The following is a 25,000-nucleotide window of genomic DNA, read 5'->3' as shown; positions in this document are numbered from 1 at the left end:
GAGCAGCAGTGTCAGGGTGAGCGGCTCACTCTTTTCTTTTCCAGAACACACACAGTCCCGAATCGCAGTCTCTGATTCCAGCCGCCTGCACAGGAAGTGCGGCCCCGCCCCGGCCCACAGCACTTTGGAACGTGTATTTTTAATTTCTTTTGCTTTTTTTTTTTTTTTTAATTAAATCTTCATGGGAGAGAACCATCTATCACAAAGTGGACCGGAGCAGTGAGCCAGCGCCTTCGGATTTCAAACGTCCTGCCTCTGTGGAGAAGGGTGTGTGGACTCAGAGGCAGGAGCCCTGCCTGTGTGCTCTGCACTGCACTGCCTTGCATTTGTGAAGGACTGAACTGATTGTGTGGAGACCTCACCTCCGTGTGAGGGTTTTAAAAGTTTGTATTGTGTACAGGGAGATCCCTCTAGAGGAGCCCTCTAACAGTGTTCCTCGCAGGTGTCCCTCATCAATTTACACCAGGGTGCTCTGAAAGGGGGAGCATTGCTAAACGGGTCTTGTTTAGGGAACTCCTAAATCTCAAAAGACTATTGTATACGTTTGTATTTTTTAAAAAAATTTAAAGAGAGAGAAACCTCCAAACCTCAAGGCTTAAAGACTTTCCGAGAACTCGAGAACATTCCACACCTTTCAAAGGGTTTACTCTTTTTAGATGGGCACCCTGCAGGAAGTAAATATAGAACACCCCTTTGAAAGGTGTGGAATGTTCTTGTGTTGCATGACTGAAGCAGTGCTGCTTGTGTCCTGTTTCATGATGCCCCTTTCCCTGGAGTGTGTCTGTACCGCTGACATGCAGTCAGACCCCAATCATAAGACACTGACCCCTGACTTCTGTCTCTCTGGGTCATTGCATTGCCAGTCCCTTTAAAGATTGAGGTGTCAGACCTGAGAGGGCAGTTTTATCTACCTGGAAAATATCGAAGAACATTATTTTTAGCCCTCTGTAACGGGACTGCTAACCCCCTCTGATCTGGACAGAGAAAGCGTCCTGATTGGCTGTTTGTGACCTGAGCTAGACAGATACAGTTCATGTCCAGCTGTTAATAATGCTGGAGAGCAGCAAAGCTGAGGCTGGCCCCCTGCTGAGCTGCTTATCTGGGCAGCTGGGGCTCAGTCACTGGACATTAACCTCTGGGAAGTGTTCCCTGGAGGACTTTGAGACAATCACCACCTCGACCTGCAGTTTTGTGTATTCTTTTTGCATTCCGATTTTGATTATAAATTACTTATGGAAAATCAACCAAGCACTGTTAGTGATTTTTCTAAATTCCAGTATGTCTTATTGTGTGTCTAGATGCCACGAAGAATTCATACAACACAAATGAGACCTGAGGTTATGGATCAAATAAAATCTTGTTTTGCACAACCAGCAAGGTGTCTTGTGTGTGTTGATTTCTGTTTTAGGCGGTACAGCACTCTTGTCTGGACCTTGTGTAATGCACGGTATAGCTGACGAGACTGTCTGGACCTTGCGTAATGCACGGTATAGCTGACGAGACTGTCTGGACCTTGCGTAATGCACGGGATAGCTGACGAGACTGTCTGGACCTTGTGTAATGCACGGGATAGCTGACGAGACTGTCTGGACCTTGCGTAATGCACGGGATAGCTGACGAGACTGTCTGGACCTTGCGTAATGCACGGGATAGCTGACGAGACTGTCTGGACCTTGCGTAATGCACGGGATAGCTGACGAGACTGTCTGGACCTTGCGTAATGCACGGGATAGCTGACGAGACTGTCTGGACCTTGCGTAATGCACGGGATAGCTGACGAGACTGTCTGGACCTTGCGTAATGCACGGGATAGCTGACGAGACTGTCTGGACCTTGCGTAATGCACGGTATAGCTGACGAGACTGTCTGGACCTTGCGTAATGCACGGTATAGCTGACGAGACTGTCTGGACCTTGCGTAATGCACGGTATAGCTGACGAGACTGTCTGGACCTTGCGTAATGCACGGTATAGCTGACGAGACTGTCTGGACCTTGCGTAATGCACGGTATAGCTGACGAGACTGTCTGGACCTTGCGTAATGCACGGTATAGCTGACGAGACTGTCTGGACCTTGCGTAATGCACGGTATAGCTGACGAGACTGTCTGGACCTTGCGTAATGCACGGTATAGCTGACGAGACTGTCTGGACCTTGCGTAATGCACGGTATAGCTGACGAGACTGTCTGGACCTTGCGTAATGCACGGTATAGCTGACGAGACTGTCTGGACCTTGCGTAATGCACGGTATAGCTGACGAGACTGTCTGGACCTTGCGTAATGCACGGTATAGCTGACGAGACTGTCTGGACCTTGCGTAATGCACGGTATAGCTGACGAGACTGTCTGGACCTTGCGTAATGCACGGTATAGCTGACGAGACTGTCTGGACCTTGCGTAATGCACGGTATAGCTGACGAGACTGTCTGGACCTTGCGTAATGCACGGTATAGCTGACGAGACTGTCTGGACCTTGCGTAATGCACGGTATAGCTGACGAGACTGTCTGGACCTTGCGTAATGCACGGTATAGCTGACGAGACTGTCTGGACCTTGCGTAATGCACGGGATAGCTGACGAGACTGTCTGGACCTTGCGTAATGCACGGGATAGCTGACGAGACTGTCTGGACCTTGCGTAATGCACGGGATAGCTGACGAGACTGTCTGGACCTTGCGTAATGCACGGGATAGCTGACGAGACTGTCTGGACCTTGCGTAATGCACGGGATAGCTGACGAGACTGTCTGGACCTTGCGTAATGCACGGGATAGCTGACGAGACTGTCTGGACCTTGATTTTGATGTCACACAGCAATCTTACATTTCTTGGAAATTGTCATGTTAAAATTTGCTGTACCATTTAATTATTCTTATTACCTAGGTAGACTATATATATACACACATCCACACACAGTGCCTTACAAAAGTATTCAGACCCCTGACCAATTCTCTCATATTACTGAATTACAAATGGTACATTGAAATTTCGTTCTGTTCGATCTTTTATTTTAAAACACTTAAACTCAAAATCAATTATTGTAAGGTGACATTGGTTTTATGTTGGGAAATATTTTTAAGAAAATATCTGATTGGCTGACAAGCTTCGCGATCCAGCCCAAGTAGCCCAGGTTGATCCCTTGCTGGTGCAGAGCCTCGGTCAGAGTGGCGCAATCTACTGGCACTGTGAGCTGGTGCAGGCAGTCTGAGACCTGAGGCTGGACAACAAAGAAAAACTTGCTGTAGCAGACGATGTAACGGGAGACAGCTTTCAGTGTGCAGAATTCAGTTCAAGCAACACGATCAGAACAAACATGACTGGAGAAAGCAGGGGGAAATCGCTAGACTGTGTTGCCTGTAATATTCAAAGCAGACAGATTTATGGCTACATTGATAGAGATGGATGAAGTTATTTTTCTTTTTGGCTGAGCGTGCGGGTTTGTGTGCAGGCTGTGTGAAGGAGGGGTACAAGCAGCTGCAGAAGGCTCTGAGTCTCTTCACAAAGTGTGTGGCTCGCTGGACTATGACACCTGCGCCTGCCTGCACTCCCTCGCCAAGATCACCTTCCTCAGCGAGCGGCGCGCACAGATATGGCACGCCCAGGTTTCACAAACACGCTTTATACAAGAAGCTGCCTTTACAAGCTTACACTGTAGAATACGGGCAATGTAAAAACAGCTTCATAACCAGACCAGGATTGTGGGTGGAATACCAGCAGTTCAATTTGTTCTGTGTAGCTAAAAATACTGTGAACCCAACAGATGCTTGTGTGTTATTACAGGCTGTGGGAGCCCAGCGCAGGGCTGTCATCGCGAGCGAGTGTGCTGGGGTACGACCACCCCAACGAATACGGGGGGGGGTGCTGTGTTTCACCTAGCTGTGCTCTCTTTCCCCGGCAGGTCCAGCTCTGTATCAGTTCTCGGAGGGTGGCGTGACGGTGGCGCTCCGACTGCTGTATTGTGTGCGGTACCTCCTGCTCCTTGTGCACGGCGAGGATCACCTCTACACTGCCACCCTGGACGTGAGTGAGACCCTGGGGGTGTAGCCATCACATAGAAAACGTGTCACTGTTTCACCATGCAGAGGGGGTCCCAGGTATCTCACGCTGCTCCACTTCTCCGTAGAGCAATCTGGGGCTGATCCTGCAGGTGGCACTGCAGTGGCAGCCGGCTCTCCGGTTCCTGCACAGCGCTCTGGACATCAACGTGAAGTTCCGTGGTGCCCTGAGCCTGCACTCCGTGCTCGGGTAACCCAGCGCGACGCCCTCCAGCTTGGGAAGCCTTGCTCCAGCAGCCCTAGTCCTTGTCCAGCCCCACGTGAATTTAGAGTGCCCAATTATTTGATTCCTGCATTTCTCCCCAATTTAGAAAGTCCAGTTATTTTTTTTTCCCCCCTCACCGCAGCAAGTCCCCACATAGCTCAGGAGAACTGAAGGTTCAGTGGGCGTCCTCTGATCTCCAGAGCGGATGTCAGCAAGCGCTCACTAAGCAGAAACAGTCCCTGCTGGTGACTTCAAACACAATGGAATATCAACTGGTAGTGGAATGCGTTCTCATGTACCCACTGTGACCAGTGTAACTCCCTTCTCCCTGTAGTCACCACTTGCTGGGGGATTTCTGCAGGATTTCAGCACCAGCTCGTGATTGCTACCTAGTGGCGATTTAGCAGAGTAACAGCACTCCTGGCAACTCCAGATGATCCACCAGTGGATCAATATCTTCAGAGCGCAGTGCGCTGAGCTGCTACCTGAGGTGACCCCCCTCCCCAACACGGATGATCTCCAGGTCCTCCTGGTAGTCTGGCTCTGCCGGGGAGTCCCAGAGTGCCAGCGGCAGGGCGCGCAGCCTCTCCACGGGGAAGCAGTGAACGGAGGTGTCGTTGAAGATCTCCCTGTAGCGAGGGCTGTCGGGGAATGGGACCTCCCGCACAACTCTCAGCATCTGAGCAGAGCTGTTAAAGACCTAATGGAAACCAGCTCAGTGATTCAATAACTGACACTAAGAGAAGGGAGGACTTGCTACCTGCGTTTCTTCACTGTTTCCAATAGAAACTCACAGATAGTACTAGAAGAATGCGTTCTACATGTAAAAACCACCAGTCCTGTTTGGACTTGGGTTAACCCTTGCAGGACACATTGCTTACATGTGAAACGCTCCTTCCAGCATTAGAGCTTACCAGGGAATAAGGGTTGTGTTGAAACACTGGCATGCTGCACTACTAGAAGCTATGTGCCCACAGTTGTAGAAAAGGATACGTCAGAGATGTACTTGTAGTCTCTTTGCAGAACTCTCGCTAACAACCTTGGGGAAATAGATTTTAAAAAGAGGTTAGAAATCCCATACCTGTAGAGACTAGAATCAGGGTCTATCTGGGCACAGAGATTTCTCAGTGGGGTCACTATAGTGATAATACACAGGGGTTCAAGTCAGGGGGTAACTATGGACCTGCGAAGTGACACTACTCTGCACACAGGGGTTCCTCAGTGTGGTGCTGTGTTTGGACGGGGAGGTTTGGGCTGTCACCTCTCTTCGATGCCACAGAAGCTGTTCCCGATGACAGTGAGCTGGGACAGGCCCCTGACGCTCCAGTTCTTCCACAGCAGGTTGTTGTAGAGAGCCTTCCCGCAGTGGATGAGGTAGAAGAGCGTGGATCTGTGAGCCGGCCGCTTCCCTTCCTGATAACAACACCACCACAAGCTGTGCTGATCAGACTCTCTCAGCACATTATAGCTCAGTATTACACTCTCTTATACATAAAACAACTGTGCAATATGGAAGGTATTGCCCAGTGATATATAGTAATTGTACAATTTACCATCATCATGATCAAACTGAGAAATAACCACCTTTGTGAACGACTGATTTATGAAATAATGTAATAATAATAACAGTACATTCTCCACAGTTAGTGCTCGTGGCCTCTGTTCCTGAGCACACAGATGTGTTTAAAACAACACTGGAATTCAGACAGAACCCCTCTCTTTCTTACTAGGAGACAACCCCCTTCTTTTTACTGGACACAATCTCACCTCATTTTCAGTCAACACTGTCATTCCGAAATCCTCAAGGATGCCGACCTCTGCTTTAGAGAACATGGGATCGTATAAGTAGCACCGACTTGCAGGAATCTGATGAGAGAAGAATTACAAACACTGCCCGAGCAGGCAAGCACGGTGCCCAGCTTACTTTAACTGTATCCATGAGTTAAACAAACAAGCTTTCAGGATCACTAAGAGACTATGAGATATTATTACAAAGCGATTCTCTACCCCTACATGCCCCGCCCCGCCCCGCCCCCTCTTCCATACCTGCAGGCTCTCCAGCAGCAGGAGCAGCAGGGCGAGCTGGTACCGAGAGGAGGCACAGCTGGAGAAGCTTCCCAGTCCGTAACACACACAGTCCAGAGCAGCTCCAGCTGGGCACGGTACAGCACAGTCTGCTGCAGGAATGGGAGGGTCTGGAGAGGGTCCAGCACAGTCTGCTGCAGGAAAGGGAGGGTCTGGTGAGGGTCCAGCACAGTCTGCTACAGGAATGCGATGGTCTGGGGAAGGCCCAGCACAGTCTGCTGCAGGAATGGGAGGGTCTGTTGGGGTATCAGGACACTTCACTCCTTTGCAGTCCTGACAGTCTCCTGCTGGGGCTCCCATATCCCCTGCCTCCTCTACTCCAGTATGAAGACTCTTCATTAGACAGCCCAGAGTGAGCTCTGAAACCATAACGGAGGGATTTCAAAAACATAAAGATCATGCAAAATGAGTAAGTGGCCCCGTCCCATTCAATAAATCACCTAACATTAGCCATCGAACAGAACAAGACCTGACTCTCACATTATCACTTGGTGACATGCAGGTCTGCTGGAAGGAGATTAGCCACACAGACTGGTTCTGCAATCAGCAGCTCAGTGAGTAAGATGTGCTGTTATATTGTGTTACGTGTGCTTGTGCAATTAGTATCAGCAGCATCTCACTTGAGCGGCCCCTGCTGTCAAGAAGAGGACGCTGTAATGTACAATACTGCACTGCACACAAGGGGGTGAACACTTACTTTTACACGCATCCCAAAACTCTGTAGACCGCAGTTCAACCCTGTAAAAACAGAAACACAACTCACTCCTGTGCTCTGCCTGCTGAAACTGCACACAGGTTTCACTCGGACACCCGCTCTCATCTAACGCAGCATGATCTGCCGCTTCACAGAAATATGACGCCCTTGTGATCAGAGGTGCTTACTTCAGCCTGCATTAATCACCTGCATTACTAAAACACATACAAGTATAAAGAGCAGGTATTGTTATGCTACAGTATTTCAGTAACACTCTTTTTTCCACGTGCTTCACAGAATAATAAACACAGTGTTGAAGGAGTATTGCAAGCCTCACACAGCTCCCTGGATCCTCTCTTTGATTCTCTGGCTGTCCGGAGTCTCGTCTTGCAGCCGGCCACACTGTCTACTGGGCTCCGGCCCCGGACCCTGCTGCTGCCTCCCTGCTTTACCAGCTCCTCTCCTCTTCCGGACAGTCTGCCACTCTCCCGCGTTCCCCGTCATCTCCAGCACAGAGAGGAGGAGGACAGGGTTATTGAGGTACAAGATACAATCGCATTCAAGCAAAGGCACAAACACATCTAGACTACACTAACTGCTGTTGCTTCCAGTCAATCAGGGTCCCGCTCACGATAGCACAGCTGGCGAATCTAAGGGAAGTCCTGCATGGCTCCAGCAACCGCTACGCCTGTCCTGAGTGTGTTTCCAGTCACTGATCCCCGATCTCACATCCTCGCTAAGCACCTGCATGAACATGTCTTTTTGGTGCTACAGTCTAACACCACCGGTGAACAATCATAACCCACCAACATAAGTTCTTCTCTCGAAATTATTTATTTATTTTTTGTTATTGAATTCTCTAATTAAAAATTTCACCCCCAGCGAGTAGACATTTTCTAACTGAGAAGTTCGTGCTTTCCCGCTTCCAGCACGAAAAAAAAAAAGGTTGTAGTGGAACACTTCATTTGGGTACATTGTTTCCGGAGGGCGGCGTGGACAGTAGCGGTACTACTAGTTACTGGAAATAGTTTGTTGTTTACGTTAATTTAAAATGAACTTAAATAAATAAAATCGTTTGAATCGTATTTCTGTCAGATTTCCTTCCCTTGATCCTGGGGAGGCGTGCTTTGTGTCTGTTCAAAGGCACAGAGGGATAACCAGACAGGTATGTGAAATGTGTCGTTTCTTGACTTGGTTGGGTTGATAATAATTCCTCGCTGGTTTAGTTGTCTGCAGTCAGATACATTAAAATCGACATTTAAATTCGACTGTGTAAGCACCATGTTAATCGCTCAGTGTTTTGAAACTCGGATGCATTATATAATTAAAACAAATCGGCTCATGCGTGATATAGGCTCCGCTGCAACGCACGCAGAGGTAGTTTTGACAGGCTGACCAGGCGAGCAGGGAGAGTGCACTTAGCGCCAGGTTCAGTAGCTGGTTATCCAGTTCGGACACCACAGCCAGAGAAAGCACAAGAGTGGAGTTAAAACTATAGCCCTGTAACTGCAGTGTAAATGATAACACTGTCATCACCAGTTATAACATGTGATTGCTGTGTCTGTTTACTTCATCCTTCCAGAGATAGAACTAAGACTCCTATTGCATAGCAATTTCACCCATTCCAGGTTTTACTATGAGCTTGATTAGACACATTCGATAGGTAACAAGCTCAGGTGTGTCTTATTAAACTCATAGTAAAACCAGGAATGGATCGAACTTCTGTGCAATGGGAGTATTATTGCTATATATTTTGCTTTAAATAAAAAGACTGAATAAATCTATGTAGTGTACAGGATTTTATTAGATATTTATTGGTGAAGAACTATTGAATATGAAATAAATGGCCTCACTATGAACTATGTGAGCTATGTCCTGCTTGGTTTTGACCTGGCCGGTGTAAGATTCGAAACGTTTGACAGTCGGCTGACGTTGTAACTCCGTCCCCGCTGCAGGATGTCGATGTCGCATCTGTACGGGCGCGATGAGGAGGAGGACGGGGTGGAGCTGGAGCGCTTCGAGGTCACGGACTGGGACCTCCAGAACGAGTTCAACCCAGAGCGCCGGCGCCACCGCCAGACCAAGGAGGAGGCCACCTACGGGATGTGGGCAGAGCATGACTCCGACGACGAGAGGCCCAGCTTCGGGGGCAAGAGGTACCCAGCCGTGGGGCGGGAGCGAGGGCAGGGGCAGCAGACAGAGCTGGGGGGAGTTCTCCTTAGTTTTTCTACGGTGTTATAAACAGTGTGTCTTTAGCTTGTTATTATATTTGTTTCTGGAGGTGCTGTAGCATGAAACTGTGTACAAAACCAGACAGTGCATTTGTAAACCTAGATGGGGAAAGGGGTAAGCGCTCACTCGATGCTGATGTTGTGTAACTGTAAGAACGGCATGCAGGTCGAAGGACTACACCGCCCCTGTGAACTTCATCAGCGCAGGGCTGCGCAAGTCTGCAGCGGAGGAGCGAGAGCAGAGACAAAGCCAGCAGGACTCGGACGATTCCGATGACATGGACAAGGGGAAGAGGGAGGAGAGACCCAGGGAGTCGGGGCCCAGGAAACTGCAGACGGTACTGGGGAGGGGCTGGGAGAAGTTCTCTTTAGTTTTTAAGATAATGAAGATTGTATTGACTAGCTTACTATTATGTGTTTCTGTAGGTGCAGTGGCATGACACTGCGTTTCTAACCCTAAATTGAAACAAAAGATTCCATTTGATGTTGAGGAAATCTCTGTCAATTTGGTGTTTGCACCATTTCTAAGAAACAGGCACTGACCATGCCTCTGTCCGTCTGCCTGTCTGTGTATCACAGGGCGCGAGCTTCAAGGGATCTCAGAAAGGATTTGTGGGCGGGCCTCGTCTGGGCCAGGATTTCGCGAACTGGGAGCGACACACCCGTGGGATCGGGCAGAAGCTGCTGGAGAAGATGGGCTACGTCCCCGGGAGGGGGCTGGGCAAGAACGCACAAGGTTACCGTGCAACCATTTTATCAGCTCTCCTTTCACTGGGGCTGCACTGAGAACAAGAGAAAAAAACATTTCAACTGAAAGTCTTTTTCAATGTCCAGTCAAAACGTGCATCGCCCTGTTTAATAGTTATGGAGGCGAATGAGAATAACACACCAGCGCATACAGTGCCACCACTGGAGGGGAGGCACAGCATAGCTTTGCCATTTTCCCACCCTGATGCACACCAGCTGTGGCCCATGGAATGAAGTTGCTTGAGCGATGGGTTCCCCTGCCATTTCATGACCCCTCTCTGCCCCTGCAGGTATCCTTAACCCCATCGAAGCGAAGGCCCGCAAGGGGAAGGGAGCAGTGGGGGCGTATGGAGCGGAGAGGACCAAGCAGTCCCTGCAGGACTTCCCCGTGGTGGACTCTGAGGAGGAGGAGGAGAAGGTAGGGGAGCAGCTAGATCTGCACAGTGTGTACGGCGCTGACTAGATATGTAGAGGTGTGTACCTATATCCCAAGCCAGGAAAGTCTGGTATTGGCCAGCCTGAGGTGCTGTTATAAAACATTATTCTTTTAATTCGACGTGGCGTCTGGAATGACCACTGGAATCGTATCTCCAGCTTGCTAACTCTTATACAATGTCTGATTTATTGATGTGTATTTTTCTGGTTTTCTTTGTATTAACCCCATTGCTGCCCTCTCTCTTCTTCAGGATTTCCAGCAGGAGATGAGTCAGTGGCGGAGGGAGCCAGGCCAGGGCAGGAAGAAACCTAAATACTCGTACAGGACGGTGGACGAGCTGAAAGCCAAGGGCTACGCGATGGGCAAGAGCATGGCAGCGCCACCGACAGAGCTGGCACAGGTCAAGGTGTGAGGGGACTGGGGACCAGATCCTACCAATACTATAGGACCTGCTTCAAAGAGCTACCTACTGACGAAAGAAAAGGGTGCAGAATATGAAAAAGAGCTTATTCAGACTAGTCAGCACTGCAATCAGGACCTGCTTGTGTTTATAAGACAGATTGTAGCCTGAACTGAATATGCAGGAACGTTTAAGAAAACAACACTTTCTATATACACCACTAGGCTGTAAAACAAGTGTAAATATGTAAAGATAATTACTGTGCACACAATGGCGTTTCATATTGTAGGGTTCCCATTGCAGGTGAGGGGTTAGTCAGGAAGAGACTGTCTGCATCAGGTTGGGTGTATTAGCCTGTGTGTAGTTTGCTCGCAGCTACACACTGACTCGCTTGTGAAATGCACCGTTACTGCAGTGGTGTTGCTCTGCCCTGCAGGTGATCGACATGACTGGGCGCGAGCACAAGGTCTATTCCAGCTACAGCCAGATGAGCAACAAGCACAGCGTGCCCGAAGAGCCGCCCCTGGCCCCGGCCGGCAAGGAGCAGAAGAGCCCCGGCTTCGCACTGCCAGAGCTGGAGCACAACCTGCAGCTGCTGATAGACCTGACCGAGCAGGAGATCTTGCAGGTCAGCTGGCAAGACTGGCTCAAGCCTCTATCGAATGACTGTCCACTTGAAACTGAATGCACGCACGCTATTTTAATCCTGTGTAAATGCTGGTTAAGTAGATCCCTGTTAGCCTGCGTGGCCCCTGTGCTTAGCCCTGCTCTTGTGTCCTTGTTTCAGGGAGCGCGGAGGCTGCAGCATGAGCGTGACGTGGTGGTGTCCCTGTCCCACGAGAGCGAGATGCTGGCAGAGACGCTGTCCCAGGAGGAGGGGGCGCTGGAGAGGCTGGGCCAGGTGCTGGAGCTGGTGGAGCAGTGCGAGCGAAGGCTGAGCCCAGGGTCCGGCAGCACTGAGGAGCCCCTCTCTCTGGAGGACTGTGCGCAACTCTTCGAGAGGCTGCAGGGGGACTTCTACGAGGAGTACAAGGCGTTCGGACTGGCTGACCTGGCTGTGGCCATGGTGCACCCCCTGCTCAAGGAGCACTTCAGGGACTGGGAGCCACTCAAGGTCAGACTGCATGCATCACATCCACTGCTTATGGAAGTATTCCCATGTACCTACCAGGGTTGGGGTCAATTCCTGTTTTTCAATAATTTTAAACTGATTCCCTATTCCAGTTCCCATTTAATCAGTACCAACACATCCGTGATCAAAATGGCAATGAGCAATATTCTGCTGAAATGAGCTTCTCACAGTGGCAATAATCTACTTGCATTGAAATCACTGTTAGTCAATTACATTGGCTTCAAATGAAAGCAGTTGAAGAGTCAGAGCAAGTATTTGGCTCCAAATTATAAGTTGGTAAGGTTTAGCGCCAAAGTGTCCTCGATGTATAGGAGGTGTGTGCCCCCCAAGCCGTTATAGCCCTGTATATGAACTCTCCCTTTGGGATTAACTTGCAGGACAGGATCTATGGGATTGAGGTCATCGGCAAATGGAGGGCGCTGCTGGAGAGTGGGCAGATGGCTCACAGCCAGCCAGACATGAATGCAATGGACCCCTACCACAGGTGAGCTGGGCATGAGGGACTGTGCCACAGGTGAGCAGGGCATGAGGGACTGTGCCACAGGTGAGCAGGGCTTGGAGGGACTGTGCCACAGGTGAGCAGGGCATGAGGGACTGTGCCACAGGTGAGTAGGGCTTGGGGGGGACTGTGCCACAGGTGAGCAGGGCTTGGGGGGGACTGTGCCACAGGTGAGCAGGGCTTGGGGGGGACTGTGCCACAGGTGAGCAGGGCTTGGGGGGGACTGTGCCACAGGTGAGCAGGGCTTGGGGGGACTGTGCCACAGGTGAGCAGGGCTTGGGGGGGACTGTGCCACAGGTGAGGGGCTTGGGGGGGACTGTGCCACAGGTGAGCAGGGCTTGGAGGGACTGTGCCACAGGTGAGCAGGGCTTGGAGGGGGACTGTGCCACAGGTGAGCAGGGCTTGGAGGGACTGTGCCACAGGTGAGCAGGGCTTGGAGGGACTGTGCCATGGAAGATCAAAGACATCAATTCTTTATGCATGTGCAGTGAATTACCTGGGTGCAGTAAGCACTGCACATGCACCAAACTCTGCTGGTCCCCAGGATTCCTGAAAGCCCTTTTACCCGTCACAGTGAACTCGCCACCCCTATGGCATCAAGTGAAAGGACATTCTGGGCGTGCTGTTGATTTTGTACGGGTCACTCTGTACTTCCTAGCTCTGTGTCTTAAGGAAGGTCCCTCTGTTTCCCAGGATGCTGTGGGAGGTTTGGCTTCCCTTTGTGCGCACCTCTGTGACTCGCTGGCAGCCCCGGAACTGCGGGCCCATGGTGGACTTCCTGGAGAGCTGGGCGCCCATCCTGCCCATCTGGATCCTGGAAAATATCCTGGAACAGCTCATCTTTCCCAAACTGCAGAGAGAGGTGAGATCGACTGACAGACATGCTGCGGCAGACGCATACACACTGAGACGGACGCATGCATCCATCGTGACAGACACACACACACACACCTGAGACCAACGTATACACACATCTCTCTCTCTCTCTCTCTCTCTCTCTCTCTCTCTCTCTCTCTCTCTCTCTCAGGTGGAGAGCTGGAACCCCTTGACTGACACAGTGCCCATTCACTCCTGGATCCACCCCTGGTTGCCTCTGATGCAGGCACAACTGGAGCCGCTGTACCCACCGATCCGCAACAAGCTAGCCAGCGCCCTGCAGAAGTGGCACCCCAGCGACAGCTCTGCCAAGCTCATCCTGCAGCCCTGGAGAGACGTCTTCACGCCTGGGTCATGGGAGGCATTCATGGTGAAGAACATCGTCCCCAAGCTGGGTAAGAGGGGAGTGGGACCTGCAAACTGGGAAGGGAAGGAGATGAAGGGGTCGAGTTAACTGGGAAACCAGTTTACATATTGAGGAGTGGACGGAGAGTCTATTACTGGTTAGAGGGAAAGCAGTCTTCCCAAAACGGGAAAGCGAGACAGAAGCTGAAGGAGATAGAGAATCTGTGTGAAGCATTGTGTTGAGTTGTAACCCTGTGCGTGTGTGTTTCTCCTGCAGGGCTGTGCCTCAGTGAGTTTGTGGTGAACCCACACCAGCAGCACATGGACCCTTTCCAATGGGTGCTGGACTGGGAAGGCATGCTGTCTCCCTCCAGCCTGGTCGGCATGCTCGACAAACACTTCTTCCCAAAGTGGCTCCAGGTCAGTCACAGCCCCTCTCTCAGGGCTCATGCAGTCGGATCTGTCTCTTTAATTACAGCTTTCTTATCTTCTTAGGGGTTAGGGGTTTATTCTTGTGTGTCCTATTACACTTTTGAGTCTGCCTGCTAAAATATTTCAGCCTCTGGGCCAGTATTAACTCATGAGCTACTTTGGGGGAGAACCTATTATTTAAATAAGTAATGTTGAGTTTGCAGACAGGACATTGTATGAGTGGCTGCTGGGGTGACTGATAGAAAGCCTGCATGTGCTGTCTGTGTCTCGGCAGGTGCTGTGCTCCTGGCTCAGTAACAACCCTAACTACGAGGAGATCACCAAGTGGTACCTGGGCTGGAAGTCGATGCTGTCAGACGCGCTGCTGGCTCACCCCTCCATCAAGGAGAAGTTCAACGAGGCTCTGGACATCATGAACCGCTCCGTGTCCTCTGGCATCGGTCAGTCTCGCTCCAGGGAGGACAGTGGAGTGCTGTTGAGGGTCAGGGAGTGGAGTGGACGGGAGGGTAGTGCAATGCTGTTGAGGGTCAGGGAGTGGAGTGGACGGGAGGGTAGTGCAGTGCTGTTGAGGGTCAGGGAGTGGAGTGGACGGGAGGGTAGTGCAATGCTGTTGAGGGTCAGGGAGTGGAGTGGACGGGAGGGTAGTGCAATGCTGTTGAGGGTCAGGGAGTGGAGTGGATGGGAGGGCAGTGCAGCTCTCAGCCTAGGAGGGACATATTGCATTATAGCTGTCCAAGACTGACCTGCTGGTAGCAGATATCAGATACCCAGCAATGACTCGCTGATGATGTATTTGTTAGTTTTGTTTGTTTATTTAAATGTACTTTTGTTATGATAATAACTCACACAGCTTTATTTTAAAGATCTAAACGCTGGGTGGTGGTGGGACACCCCCTCCCCTCTCTTGTCTGGGTGGCACTCACGCAGGTTGAACCCTTTGCGTCTATACAGGCGGGTACATGCAGCCGGGCGCTCGGGAGAACGTCGCGTACCTCACACACACGGAGCGGCGCAAGGACTTCCAGTACGAGGCGATGCAGGAGCGCAGGGAGGCGGAGAGCGTGGCTCAGCGTGGCATCGGGGCTGCGGTCGCAGCCGCCTCCACTATCCCCACCAACTTCAAGGACCTGATCCAGGCCAAGGCCGAGGAGCACAACATCGTCTTCATGCCCGTGATGGGCAAGCGGCACGAGGGCAAGCAGCTCTACACCTTCGGGAGGATCGTCATCTACATCGACCGCGGCGTGGTGTTCGTGCAGGGAGAGAAGACCTGGGTGCCCACCTCCCTGCAGAGCCTCATCGACATGGCCAAGTAGGGGGGGGGGCGGGGGGGCTGCTGTGGCTTCAGTGCAGCTGATCCCAACTGTGAACATCCTAGAACAGGGGCAGCCAAAGCTGTCTCTTCAACTCCTGGTCTTTTCTTCCAACCATGTTCTAAACTGTTTCATTGAACCAATTAAACCTCCACCCAGACCCTGAAGTAGGTCAGTGACCCTCAGTGAAGACAACTGATGGAGGCATCATTAGTATCTAGGAGATTTTATTATCTATTCTAATGATGCATTTTGTTATAATTACAGCACAATGCAATACAGATTAGTCCTCCTTCTGTTTGACAGAAGGAACGGAGGTCGGCTCCTGAGTCCACTTGATCAGCTAGTGGGATAGTGGTGCAAGAGTTACACTGATCAACCATTGAAAAAACATTCATTAATTAATAAATACAATAAATTTGTTTTTTGTAATGTCATTTTTTAAAATCTTTTTTTTTTTAAGTTTGTGTGAACTCCATGGGGGTTGGAGAGAAACTTTTTTTGAAAACTTTGAAAAAAACCCTTCCTCTGCATTATAAAATACATGCACAAATGAGACGCATGGTACAATTGTTCAGTCAGTGACCTTAGGGGATATATGAAGTGAAAAATACAACACAGTGATTAATATTACATATTAGTTTGGGATGTTTTTACCTGCCCTCAGGTGAATTTAAGATTCAAAATATGTAATTAAAGAAGTTACAATTACAAATCGACTGGCCCTCTATATCATTAAACAGACAGGATTTAACTCATGGGAACTCCTAAAAGCGATGTTCCTGGAGGCCGTTCCACGCCAGGTTTAACAGGTACTATGAGATAATAAACTACCCTATAAGATATAATCTGCTCGAGTAACCGTGTGGCGGTGGTAAGAACTCGCTGGGCGAACAAATTGTATATGAAATGCAACCATAATTCTAGAAACAAATAAAAGTGGGAGAGCTGGGTGAAAAATAAAAAGAGGAAGACGCAAACCAAGAAGGAGCCGCGCACCGAGTCAGACTCGCTTCCAGAAACTTTGTAAACAAACACGGTGCGTGTTGAGAGTCGTGCGGCGAGATTTTGAATTAAATAACCATTGCAGCTCGGCATGAACCCGAAGCGCGCAGCGATGCATTGCAAATAACTGTAAGCGTGGTTATTATTATTAAAGTTACGATTTTGCTTTGCTGCTGAGTTTGCGGCTCTATTTGATTGTTACAGTGGGTGTGCAATATATAGTTCTGCTGGCTCTAGTTTCATTCTGTAGCGTGTGTGCAAGTTTATTTAGAGAAATTGAATGGGTGCCAGACTCTGTTTTTTTTTTTTTTTTTTTTAATGATTTTTTATGACGCTATTTAGCACTGATTCAGTCTTCTGCTAGAGCTGTCAGTGTTTATGTAAGAGTATAACAGGGTTAGCCACATCCGTATGTGATTACACAACCAGCCGCGGTGTAAAGTCTGATGTAGTCTAAGCGGAGCTGCTTGGTGTGTCGGTTATATATCATGGGAGCGTGTTTAAACCTTGAAGAGTATTCTGGTCCATTCAGATCTCTTTTCTTCACCACCACACCCTGTTTCTTGGGGCTGAGGAGGTCGAGTAATAAAATCGTCTTCCGCTGGAACCACCCAGTAACCACAGATCAGAATCACGCTCTGAGCACCCGGGTTGGGAAGTCTGCAGCGAGACCGCGCATTTGAGTAGCAGCTCTGCTCTGGGTCCTTGTGGTATGATTACCGGACTGAGTGCTTGGACTGGTGCCCTTGCCACATGATCGTCAGCAGGGAGAGCCGTGCTTCAGGGGAACGGGGGTCTCTCTTTAGACACGGTCGATGCAGAGTTCATGTGAAGTTAGCACCCTCTCGCTCGTACAGATCTGACTGCGGTGCTGATGGGAGGAGGGTCACAGCCCTGTGCACATGACTGCACTGTTTGTCCAGAAATTCATCTGTGAAGTGTCTTGGGAAACCTCATTGAATGAAAGAGAGTGTGTTTTAATACACTGCACATTAGTGCACAGTACAGTATGAGAGCATGTATTTATACACGTCCCTGTTTAGTTTAGGTTGTGTAGCGTTTCTTTATTTTTAGCTTCCTTATCATCACTTCAGTAAAAGCGCTGAAATGTCTGTTTGCTTCTCAGGCTGGCGACTGCAAGGTTGGGTGGAGAGGAAGAGGTGGATACGAGGACTGTGTTACAGGAGGAGGAGATGAGAACGGGAGAGAGAGAGGATGTACACAGTGTGACAGAGCTGCGGGAGAGAGGATGAACATTTCAAATTGGGGGGGGGCAAAAAAAAGAAGAATTCAGCGTGGCTCAGCCGTCCGAGACAAGGACTGGGTGGCAGAAGATCTGTGTTTGAATCCCAGCTCGACCAGCGTGACTGTCATGTAACTCGCTCACAGCCAGCTCTATACAGCACCTGCCTCTGCACAAGAGAGGGCAAGCCTGTAGAACAGTAACAATTGTGCTGCAGTAAATGGCCAGCCTGAGTGGCGTGCAGCCTCCTTGGTGAGCTGCTGGTTCTGTTTGTTTGGAGTAGCGGGTAACTGGACTCTAACTGTGATTTTTCTGATCGCTAACACTGTCTGAATTGCTTGTCCAGTGCAGTCTGTCTACACGTCCTCATGCCTCCTCTTCTACGAGTTTTCAGTCTACTGGTCTGTTTTTTTACCCTGTTAGATCTCTGTATAACTGAGTGTCCTGGAAAGTCAAGTCTAGTTTACATGTCAAAAGTGCAAATCCGTTTTTAATTCATGGTGTTCAGTGGGAGAGCCGCCCGGAGGGGTGCTCTGTGTGTGCCTGCAGCTCTTGGCAGACTGTCTGATGATGGGAGGGCAGCCAGATATTCGCCTAGGGCATGGGTTTGGCATTGATTCTGTACAGTTACGACATTAGCAGCAGGCTGTAGTTTTGCAATAGTTATTGAGAAATAATTCAGTTTTTACACAATGGTTAGTCTTTCTGTAGCTCCACAGCAGCAGAACAATTGAGTTAAAATGAAGAAGTCATGTGCTGGATGTCCAACTGCTGTCCTTTGAGTTTTCCACTGTGAATATATGTGTAATCTATCTCTATCATTTTTTACTTTCTCCTAACTAATTCATTTTGTTTTGGAGGTTTGTTAATTTGGTCGGCCTGTTTTAAGCAGCTAAAGGTCTGAATTAGAAGACCTGATACATGTGATCTGCTGTTGGCTTGCCTTGCATGTAGTAACTTTTTAAATTATAACAGATCTAAACTGTATATATCTCTTCTGTTTAGGTGCAGCTGCTGCTTCCTGTATGATGGCTCAAAGGTGAAGGGTGAGGGGGATCTGACCAGAGCTGGAATCTGTTACTTCTACCCATCTCAGGTATGGAGTTAGAGACTGGAATGGAGGCAGTGTGGGTTTGAACCCAGGGACTGGGACACAGTACTCTGGGAGCTGGGAGATGCTTGACTCCTTGCCCCTCTTGACTCCTCTTTCTGCCTCTCTGTCGCAGACAGTTCTTGACCAGCAGGAGGTGCTGTGTGGTCAGATCGCTGGGGTGGTGCGGTGCATCTCTGATCTCTCTCGTTCCCTGCCCCGCCTCATCCGGCTCCACAAGACCAAATTCGCTATCCAGCTCGACGGGGACTTCCTCTGGGTAGGTACGGGACCCAGGTGCGAGGGCAGGCTGGCTGGCACTCTGACTGACAAACACGTAAACACAGATTAAAACTACTAGCACAATTCTCAAAAACTCTATTGTAGGTGCTACTCGTTCTCTCTTTGTCGGCTCATTTTCATGTACTTCACATTCAGCACCATGTAATTGGATAGCGGGACTTCAGAGAATTTAGTGTCACTTAGAAGCACTGCAATAAATAGATACAGTGCCAGAGAGGAATGTGGGTGCTGCGTGGAATCCTTTGCCATGTAGGTCCAGCCCTGCTCGGAGCTGGATTCTAGAAAGCTGTGCTGCTTTGCTTTGTGATTCTTGATGGATTAACCCCTCAGGCACTGGGCTGTGTGACGGAAGTCCCTGACGTCAGCTGCTCTCGATTCCTGGATCAGCTTGTCAGGCTCTTCAGGTTCTATCAGGGCTCGGTGCGACAGGCATACCAGGTAAAGAGGTTTCCCTGCAGATTGGATCCCGGGAGGAGCTGTCCAGAGATTGGGAGCTGTATCTGGAGCATCTCCAGCAGGGCAGCACAGAGCTCCACCAGGTCTTCAGCTCCCTGCACACCATTGACCGCACCGAGGTACGAGGGAAGGGGTGGAGGGGGAACAGCGTACTTGTCCTTTGAATGCCATGCCCAGCCTAAGCAGGGAGAGTCACTGTGCTGAGCCCCGCTTCTCTGCGCTCTGTCTTCCAGGTCGACCCTCTGCTGCTCCTCAAGGCTGCCCTCATCCTGCAGGCCTGCCAGCGCTGCCCCCTAGTGTTGGCTGGGTGTATGCTGTACAAGGGACGGTGAGTACAGACACAGCCCAGACTGCCCATCAGGATTACTCTGCCTGCGATAGATACCCTGCTGAGCCAGCCTTGTACAGCGTTTCACTTTCTAAATGCCCCTTTTCTTCCTGTAGTGTGGTCAGCACACAACTTCCCCCTGAGCTCACAGCCAAAGTGCTGGTCTGGAAGACTGATGCCAGCAGTGAGGTAACAAACACTATTATTATTTTTATTTTTGTTGTTGTTGTTGTTGTTGTTGTTGTTATTATTCGCATTATTATTATTCATATTTTTATTATTACTGTCATCAGCACAGGGATGGAAATAAGACTCCCATTGCGTAGCAGTTTGATCCATTCCTGGTTTTACTGTGAGTTTATTAAGACGCACCTGAGCTTGTTACCTATACACTGGGCTTAATGAAGAACACGTTAAACCTGGAATGGGTGAAATTGCTATACAATAGGAGTCTTATTTCCATCCCTCTAGCATTTAGGATTATAACCATTTAATACCATGGTAATAACTGGGTAACTGCCAGTGGACCCTGCTCTTGCATGTTAACTGCTGGTGGAACAGATGTGTAATTTACATGGAAAGGGTCTTTAGGGAGGGGGTCCCTAACACTCCTAACAGGCTGCTCCCACAGGCTGACAAGGAGGGGGAGAGAGACCCAAAAAACTGGGACTTGAATACAGGTGCGGGTAACAGCTCTGACCCAGAGAGGGAGTCTGTTCCCCACTCTGGACCCAGCATTGAGAACTGCGCCATCCGGTCCGAACCCCTGCTTCAGAGTAATGGGCACGCTGAGTTCACAGCGGGAGCCAACGGCACTCCTCCACCTTCCCAGGATGCACCAACACCAGGGCAGCATGATGCGAGTGTCCCAACAGAGGAGGGGGAGTGCAGTGCGAGCTGGGACTGGGTCACGGCTCTGGAGGAGGGCAGCCCCCCAGGGGACCCCCTGGCGGAGGTGAAGCTGTACCTGCACAGGGTGAAGGGGCTGGTCCTTTCCCTGCTGGTGGAGCGCTCCTTCCCGGGAGACCAGGAGGCAGTGGAGGCCGTGGTGAGGAAGAGAGTCGGACGTGACCATTAAACACTCGACACTGATGAATTTAGAAATACTCAAAAGAAATGTATTGAGTTCAGAGATCTCAGATATTCACGCATCTGACGTCACAAAGCCAACAGAGAGTCCTCAGTTCCCTGTGTCTGAAATCTCCTGTTGAGCCTTTATTGTAGACCTAAAAGCCATGTGTAAATAAGAAATCGATCAGTACGACTCCTCTTGCATAGCAGGGTTGCACTAGGAATTGTAACAAGCTCTTGTAAGTTGAATTAAGGGCATCCTTTTTTTTTAATGATTCTGGTGAGCCGTGTTGCCAATGCCACCCCCTGCTGTCTCTCTGCAGTATCACAGCAGCCTGGCCTCTCTGAACGGTCTGGAGGTGCACCTGAGGGAGATGCTGTCTGAAGAGCTTCCTGCCTCGAGGGGAGCCTACAGCTTCACACACTACGACTGCATCCAGAACACCCTCACCAGTAAGAGCCCTGGATCTGACTCTCTGCCTCACTGTCGCTCTGAACTATCCTGATAGTATCTACCTATTCCTAAGTATTGATTTTTAGGACTTGTGCTTTTAGTGTTTGTTGTTTTGTTTTTATATAGCAGCATGGAGACGTTGTAGTTTACAACATGCAGTTGACTCTGCAGTGCTGGTCTGGCCTGGCTGTGGCTCTCGTGGTCTAAGCTGTTATTTTTTGTTTCTCGTTGTTTGAAGCCAACGTGTCCTAGAGCAGCGGGGGTCCCCAAGAACGCAGCTTCGTCCGCGCCACCTCCCTCCTGCACTCGGACTTCACAAGCTGCCCGTCCCTGCACGAGGGCATCGTCCGGTAAGACTGCCCTGCGCCGCACTGTCTCTGTGTGTGTTCATGTGTGTCTGTATGTTTGTTACAGTTAGCTGTTTAGTTGTATGTGTGTGTGTTTATCCCATGTTTGTAATGTCCCACGCAGGAATGCCTCCACGGCGGTGTATGGGACCCGCAACACATCCCAAGAGACCTTCTTCCAGCAGCTGGCATCTCCACCGAGAAACTCAGGTGTCCCCAACCCCCAGGACCGCGCCTTCGCTCTGCAGGGGAAAGCCAAGCAGAAGCTGCTAAAGCACGGGGTCAACCTGCTGTGAGCGAGGGAACGAATCACACTGCAGCAACCTGGACCTGAGACTCCTGTGAGCCAGGGAGCACAGTAACAAACACAGAACTTGCTGAGAGAGGAGAGACGAGCTGTCCTGAATAGCTGCTGTGAGACGGGAGGGGTCTGTTCCTGGTGAAGACAGTGCCAGAACCAGTATCGCTGCCCACTGCATCCCATCAGAGAGAAACCCCTCTTCGGCTTTCTTATAAACTGACCAGCACTGACCACAGCAATGCTGTTCTTGCCTTTTTATTTTTTATAAAGTCAATCACAGGTATTATATAGACAGACAGACACTCTGTCCTGACAATCAATAAATATTTGATTTGGAACACTACATTACAAGGCTCAGGCTTCATCTCCCTGCAACAGCAGCGGTTTGTATTCATTAGGGCTCTGTTGAGTACCGAGTTGTCACTGTGTGCAGGACGTCAGTGGATAGAAAGGTTATTAATGCAGAGATCAGTCGAAGGCCTCTCTAGCACGGCAGGTTCCGATCAGGCACTGATGCACACAGCATAGTGTAGGTATATTCAAATCCCTGAGCTGCTGCAATCCAGCTTTCCCCTTAACATCTCAATGCCCTGGTTTACCACACTGAGGAAATAACCCTGTAACATGGCTGTGCAATTATTAGTATGATGTAATTGTTTTATTGCTGAAGTCCGGATCATGTAGCTAATATTGCACACAGACTCTTGTAATGCAGTTCTTTGCATTGCTGGGTGCACGACCGGGATCAGTTTCCCAAACATCCCATCATTGATCACAGTTGATGAACACAGAAGCGCAGCGCTGTAACACTGGAGCGCAGATCACATGTCTGTTCTTTATCATTGAAAGAGAGCGTGGCTTTGTTTTTAACATTGCTCTTTTTCAATAGTAAAGAATGACGAATGGGAATGTGATCTGCTTTTTTATGCTGCAGCGTCTCTATGGCTTCTGTCCTGTGGATAAGGAGCTCTCCTGGGCGGGTTTGCGCGCAGCGGTATTGCTTAATTTTACAGTTAAGTATTTGGACACTTTGAGATTATTTATTTGAAATGCGCATAATGTGCTGACGTAATAACGTTCGGGAAAGGTGACCCTATTTGAACAGAAGCACCTTGTGGCTATGTGCTAAAAGCACGAAGTGTAACATTAACACCTTCCAGCGCAGCGTGCAAGCATTGATCTCGCTCGCCTGCAGGTATACCTTAGATTTGAGATGGATTGTTCCTGATTTTTAATAACAGGCATACCGTATAGAAGTAAAGTAAATACAATTGAATGAAAGAAGATTTTCCGCCACAACATCAGTGCTCATGCCTAAAGAATATAGAAGAGTTTGTTTAGTGTGTGATCAGTCCCGTCTCTGCAAATAGCAACAATGAAGCGAGGCGGGCGTGGCTGCTTTACCATTGCTAAGAACCCTCTAGAGGCATTCTTTAAATATCTCAATCCAAACGTTATATATTTAACCCCATAGTGCACTTAGAACTACTGCTTTGGAAATTCGCATTTGCTACATCGCTTTGTTGCAGTGAGCATGGCAGGATACGGAGGGAGAGGGAGCTTTATGGACCGACCAGGAAAAGGCGGGCTATTCTGGGTGGCAACTGACGACAGCATCAAGGGGCACCAGCAGCCCCGGTGTGTCCATATGACCGAGCCCTGGGCTGTGGGGCGACCCAGCGCCGCCTCTCTCCCTGGAGACAGGCTCGTTTACCGTCTGAAAGTCCACGTCTTGTCCGCTGCGGATCAACGCCAGCTCATCTTTCCACAGCGGCATCTATTCCAGTACCTGGGCGAGGTTTATCAGTGCTGCAAGACCGGCTTCATCTGCAGGAAGATTAAAGGGATCCAAGGGAGGCTAACCAGAGGTAAGATTATATTTTCATGACCAATTTTTACAGTCTTATCGCTCCTGTTATTATCCTTGTTATATCGGGCTACGCTGCGAGTCGTGTATACCCTTTGAGTATGAAGTTTAAATGAAATAAAACTACATAAACGAACACATGAATGCAAGTTACTCTATGTGTTCCCAGCGTAGCATAAATATCAAATACTAATAACGTATTAAGTGATTTAGATGATGCCTACATTTATAAAAATAATAACTTTTTGTTTTTCCGGGACCATTACAAAAAAAAATCATGTTTTTCAAAAAACATTTTTATTTTATTATTTTTTTAAAGATGTGCGAATTATCTTGGAGTTTTAGTGGTGAGGAACAAGAATAGATGATATATTATGTAGCGTTAACTGCCCACTTTGCGTGTCTCCGCTCGCAGATGCGGGTCGTGGAGAGGTGCAGTTCCTCGTCAGTCCAGACGTGGGCGCTCTGCAGATCCAGAGGGCCGAGCTGCACGTGCAGATCTCGAACCCGGACCGGGTGCGAGTGGAACCCGTGCTGACTCCCCAGCACGCGGACGACCAGGATGCAGTGAGCTCGAGGTAAGGAACGGGATTAATTGAACACGATTCAAACAGTAATCCATTTGGGTTCTGCTAAAAATGCATTGCTTCAAATAAGCATAGAAAGGGCTGGTGTGGGATAAATGATAAACGACTATTGCAAAGCAGCTTCACCCATTCCAAGTTTTACTACGAGTATGATTAGCTACAGTGTGCAGATAGCATCTCAAGTGTCTCTTATTAAACTAAGAACCAGGAATGGATGAAACTGCTATGCAGTAGGAGCCTTATCTTCACAACGCATCTCCAGACTCTCAGAAATGCGCTGAAAGCCTGTTTCCTTTACGTTTCAGGTACGTGGCTGTGATGAGAGAGGTGGTGTCTGACCTCACGCTGGACCTTGCCTTCCTGTTCCAGACCCTGAAAGATCTGCTGGGGCAAGGGAGCGGCCCCAAAACCCCAGAGCCACGCAGAGAGGGGTCCCAGCATCGGCTCAGCCGGGGAGAGCAGGGGTGCTGTCAGTGATGCAGCTCTGGGGAGAGGGGGT

General features: G+C 49.5%; 3 protein-coding genes across 4 annotated transcripts; 2 read left to right on the top strand and 1 right to left on the bottom strand.

Annotated features, from left to right (window-relative positions):
- Window positions 1-3,012: 3,012 nt before the first annotated feature.
- On the bottom strand, window positions 3,013-7,938 carry LOC121307700 (SRR1-like protein). Its single transcript, XM_041239952.1, has 9 exons — window positions 7,635-7,938; window positions 7,376-7,542; window positions 7,042-7,082; window positions 6,306-6,703; window positions 6,027-6,125; window positions 5,521-5,672; window positions 5,253-5,298; window positions 4,745-4,938; window positions 3,013-3,216 (listed from the first exon to the last, which is right to left on the bottom strand). Exons 2-9 carry the CDS (start codon window positions 7,540-7,542, stop codon window positions 3,174-3,176), a joined length of 1,140 nt encoding a protein of 379 aa, XP_041095886.1. The 5' UTR covers window positions 7,635-7,938; the 3' UTR covers window positions 3,013-3,173.
- A 110-nt stretch (window positions 7,939-8,048) lies between these two features.
- Window positions 8,049-17,703, top strand: LOC121307698 (tuftelin-interacting protein 11-like). 2 transcript variants are annotated; one of them, XR_005948380.1, is made up of 15 exons: window positions 8,049-8,203; window positions 8,994-9,194; window positions 9,424-9,607; window positions 9,849-10,005; window positions 10,307-10,434; window positions 10,703-10,858; window positions 11,289-11,480; window positions 11,640-11,966; window positions 12,362-12,468; window positions 13,177-13,345; window positions 13,511-13,754; window positions 13,982-14,124; window positions 14,411-14,576; window positions 15,088-16,261; window positions 17,581-17,703. XR_005948380.1 is itself a non-coding variant. In XM_041239950.1 (14 exons), the coding sequence occupies exons 2-14, from the start codon at window positions 8,995-8,997 to the stop codon at window positions 15,450-15,452; spliced, it is 2,526 nt and encodes an 841-aa protein (XP_041095884.1). In that variant the 5' UTR covers window positions 8,051-8,203; window position 8,994; the 3' UTR covers window positions 15,453-15,811. The 2 variants fall into 2 exon arrangements, 1 of the variants encoding a protein (XP_041095884.1); XM_041239950.1 differs by lacking the exon at window positions 17,581-17,703 and having other exon boundaries at window positions 8,051-8,203; window positions 9,436-9,607; window positions 15,088-15,811.
- Window positions 17,704-17,755: 52 nt separating this feature from the next.
- LOC121307699 (Hermansky-Pudlak syndrome 4 protein homolog) lies at window positions 17,756-23,576 on the top strand. Its single transcript, XM_041239951.1, is given in 11 exon segments — window positions 17,756-17,949; window positions 18,703-18,793; window positions 18,924-19,067; window positions 19,421-19,543; window positions 19,546-19,665; window positions 19,780-19,874; window positions 19,991-20,063; window positions 20,506-20,922; window positions 21,269-21,398; window positions 21,638-21,749; window positions 21,871-23,576. Coding segments are annotated over 11 exon segments (1,509 nt in total). The 5' UTR covers window positions 17,756-17,917; the 3' UTR covers window positions 22,043-23,576.
- Window positions 23,577-25,000: the final 1,424 nt, after the last annotated feature.

The sequence above is a fragment of the Polyodon spathula genome, chromosome 58 (assembly GCF_017654505.1).
Source record: "Polyodon spathula isolate WHYD16114869_AA chromosome 58, ASM1765450v1, whole genome shotgun sequence".
Taxonomy (NCBI): domain Eukaryota; kingdom Metazoa; phylum Chordata; class Actinopteri; order Acipenseriformes; family Polyodontidae; genus Polyodon; species Polyodon spathula.
Note: the sequence above shows the minus strand (reverse complement) of the source record. Positions and strands in the feature narration are given on the sequence as shown.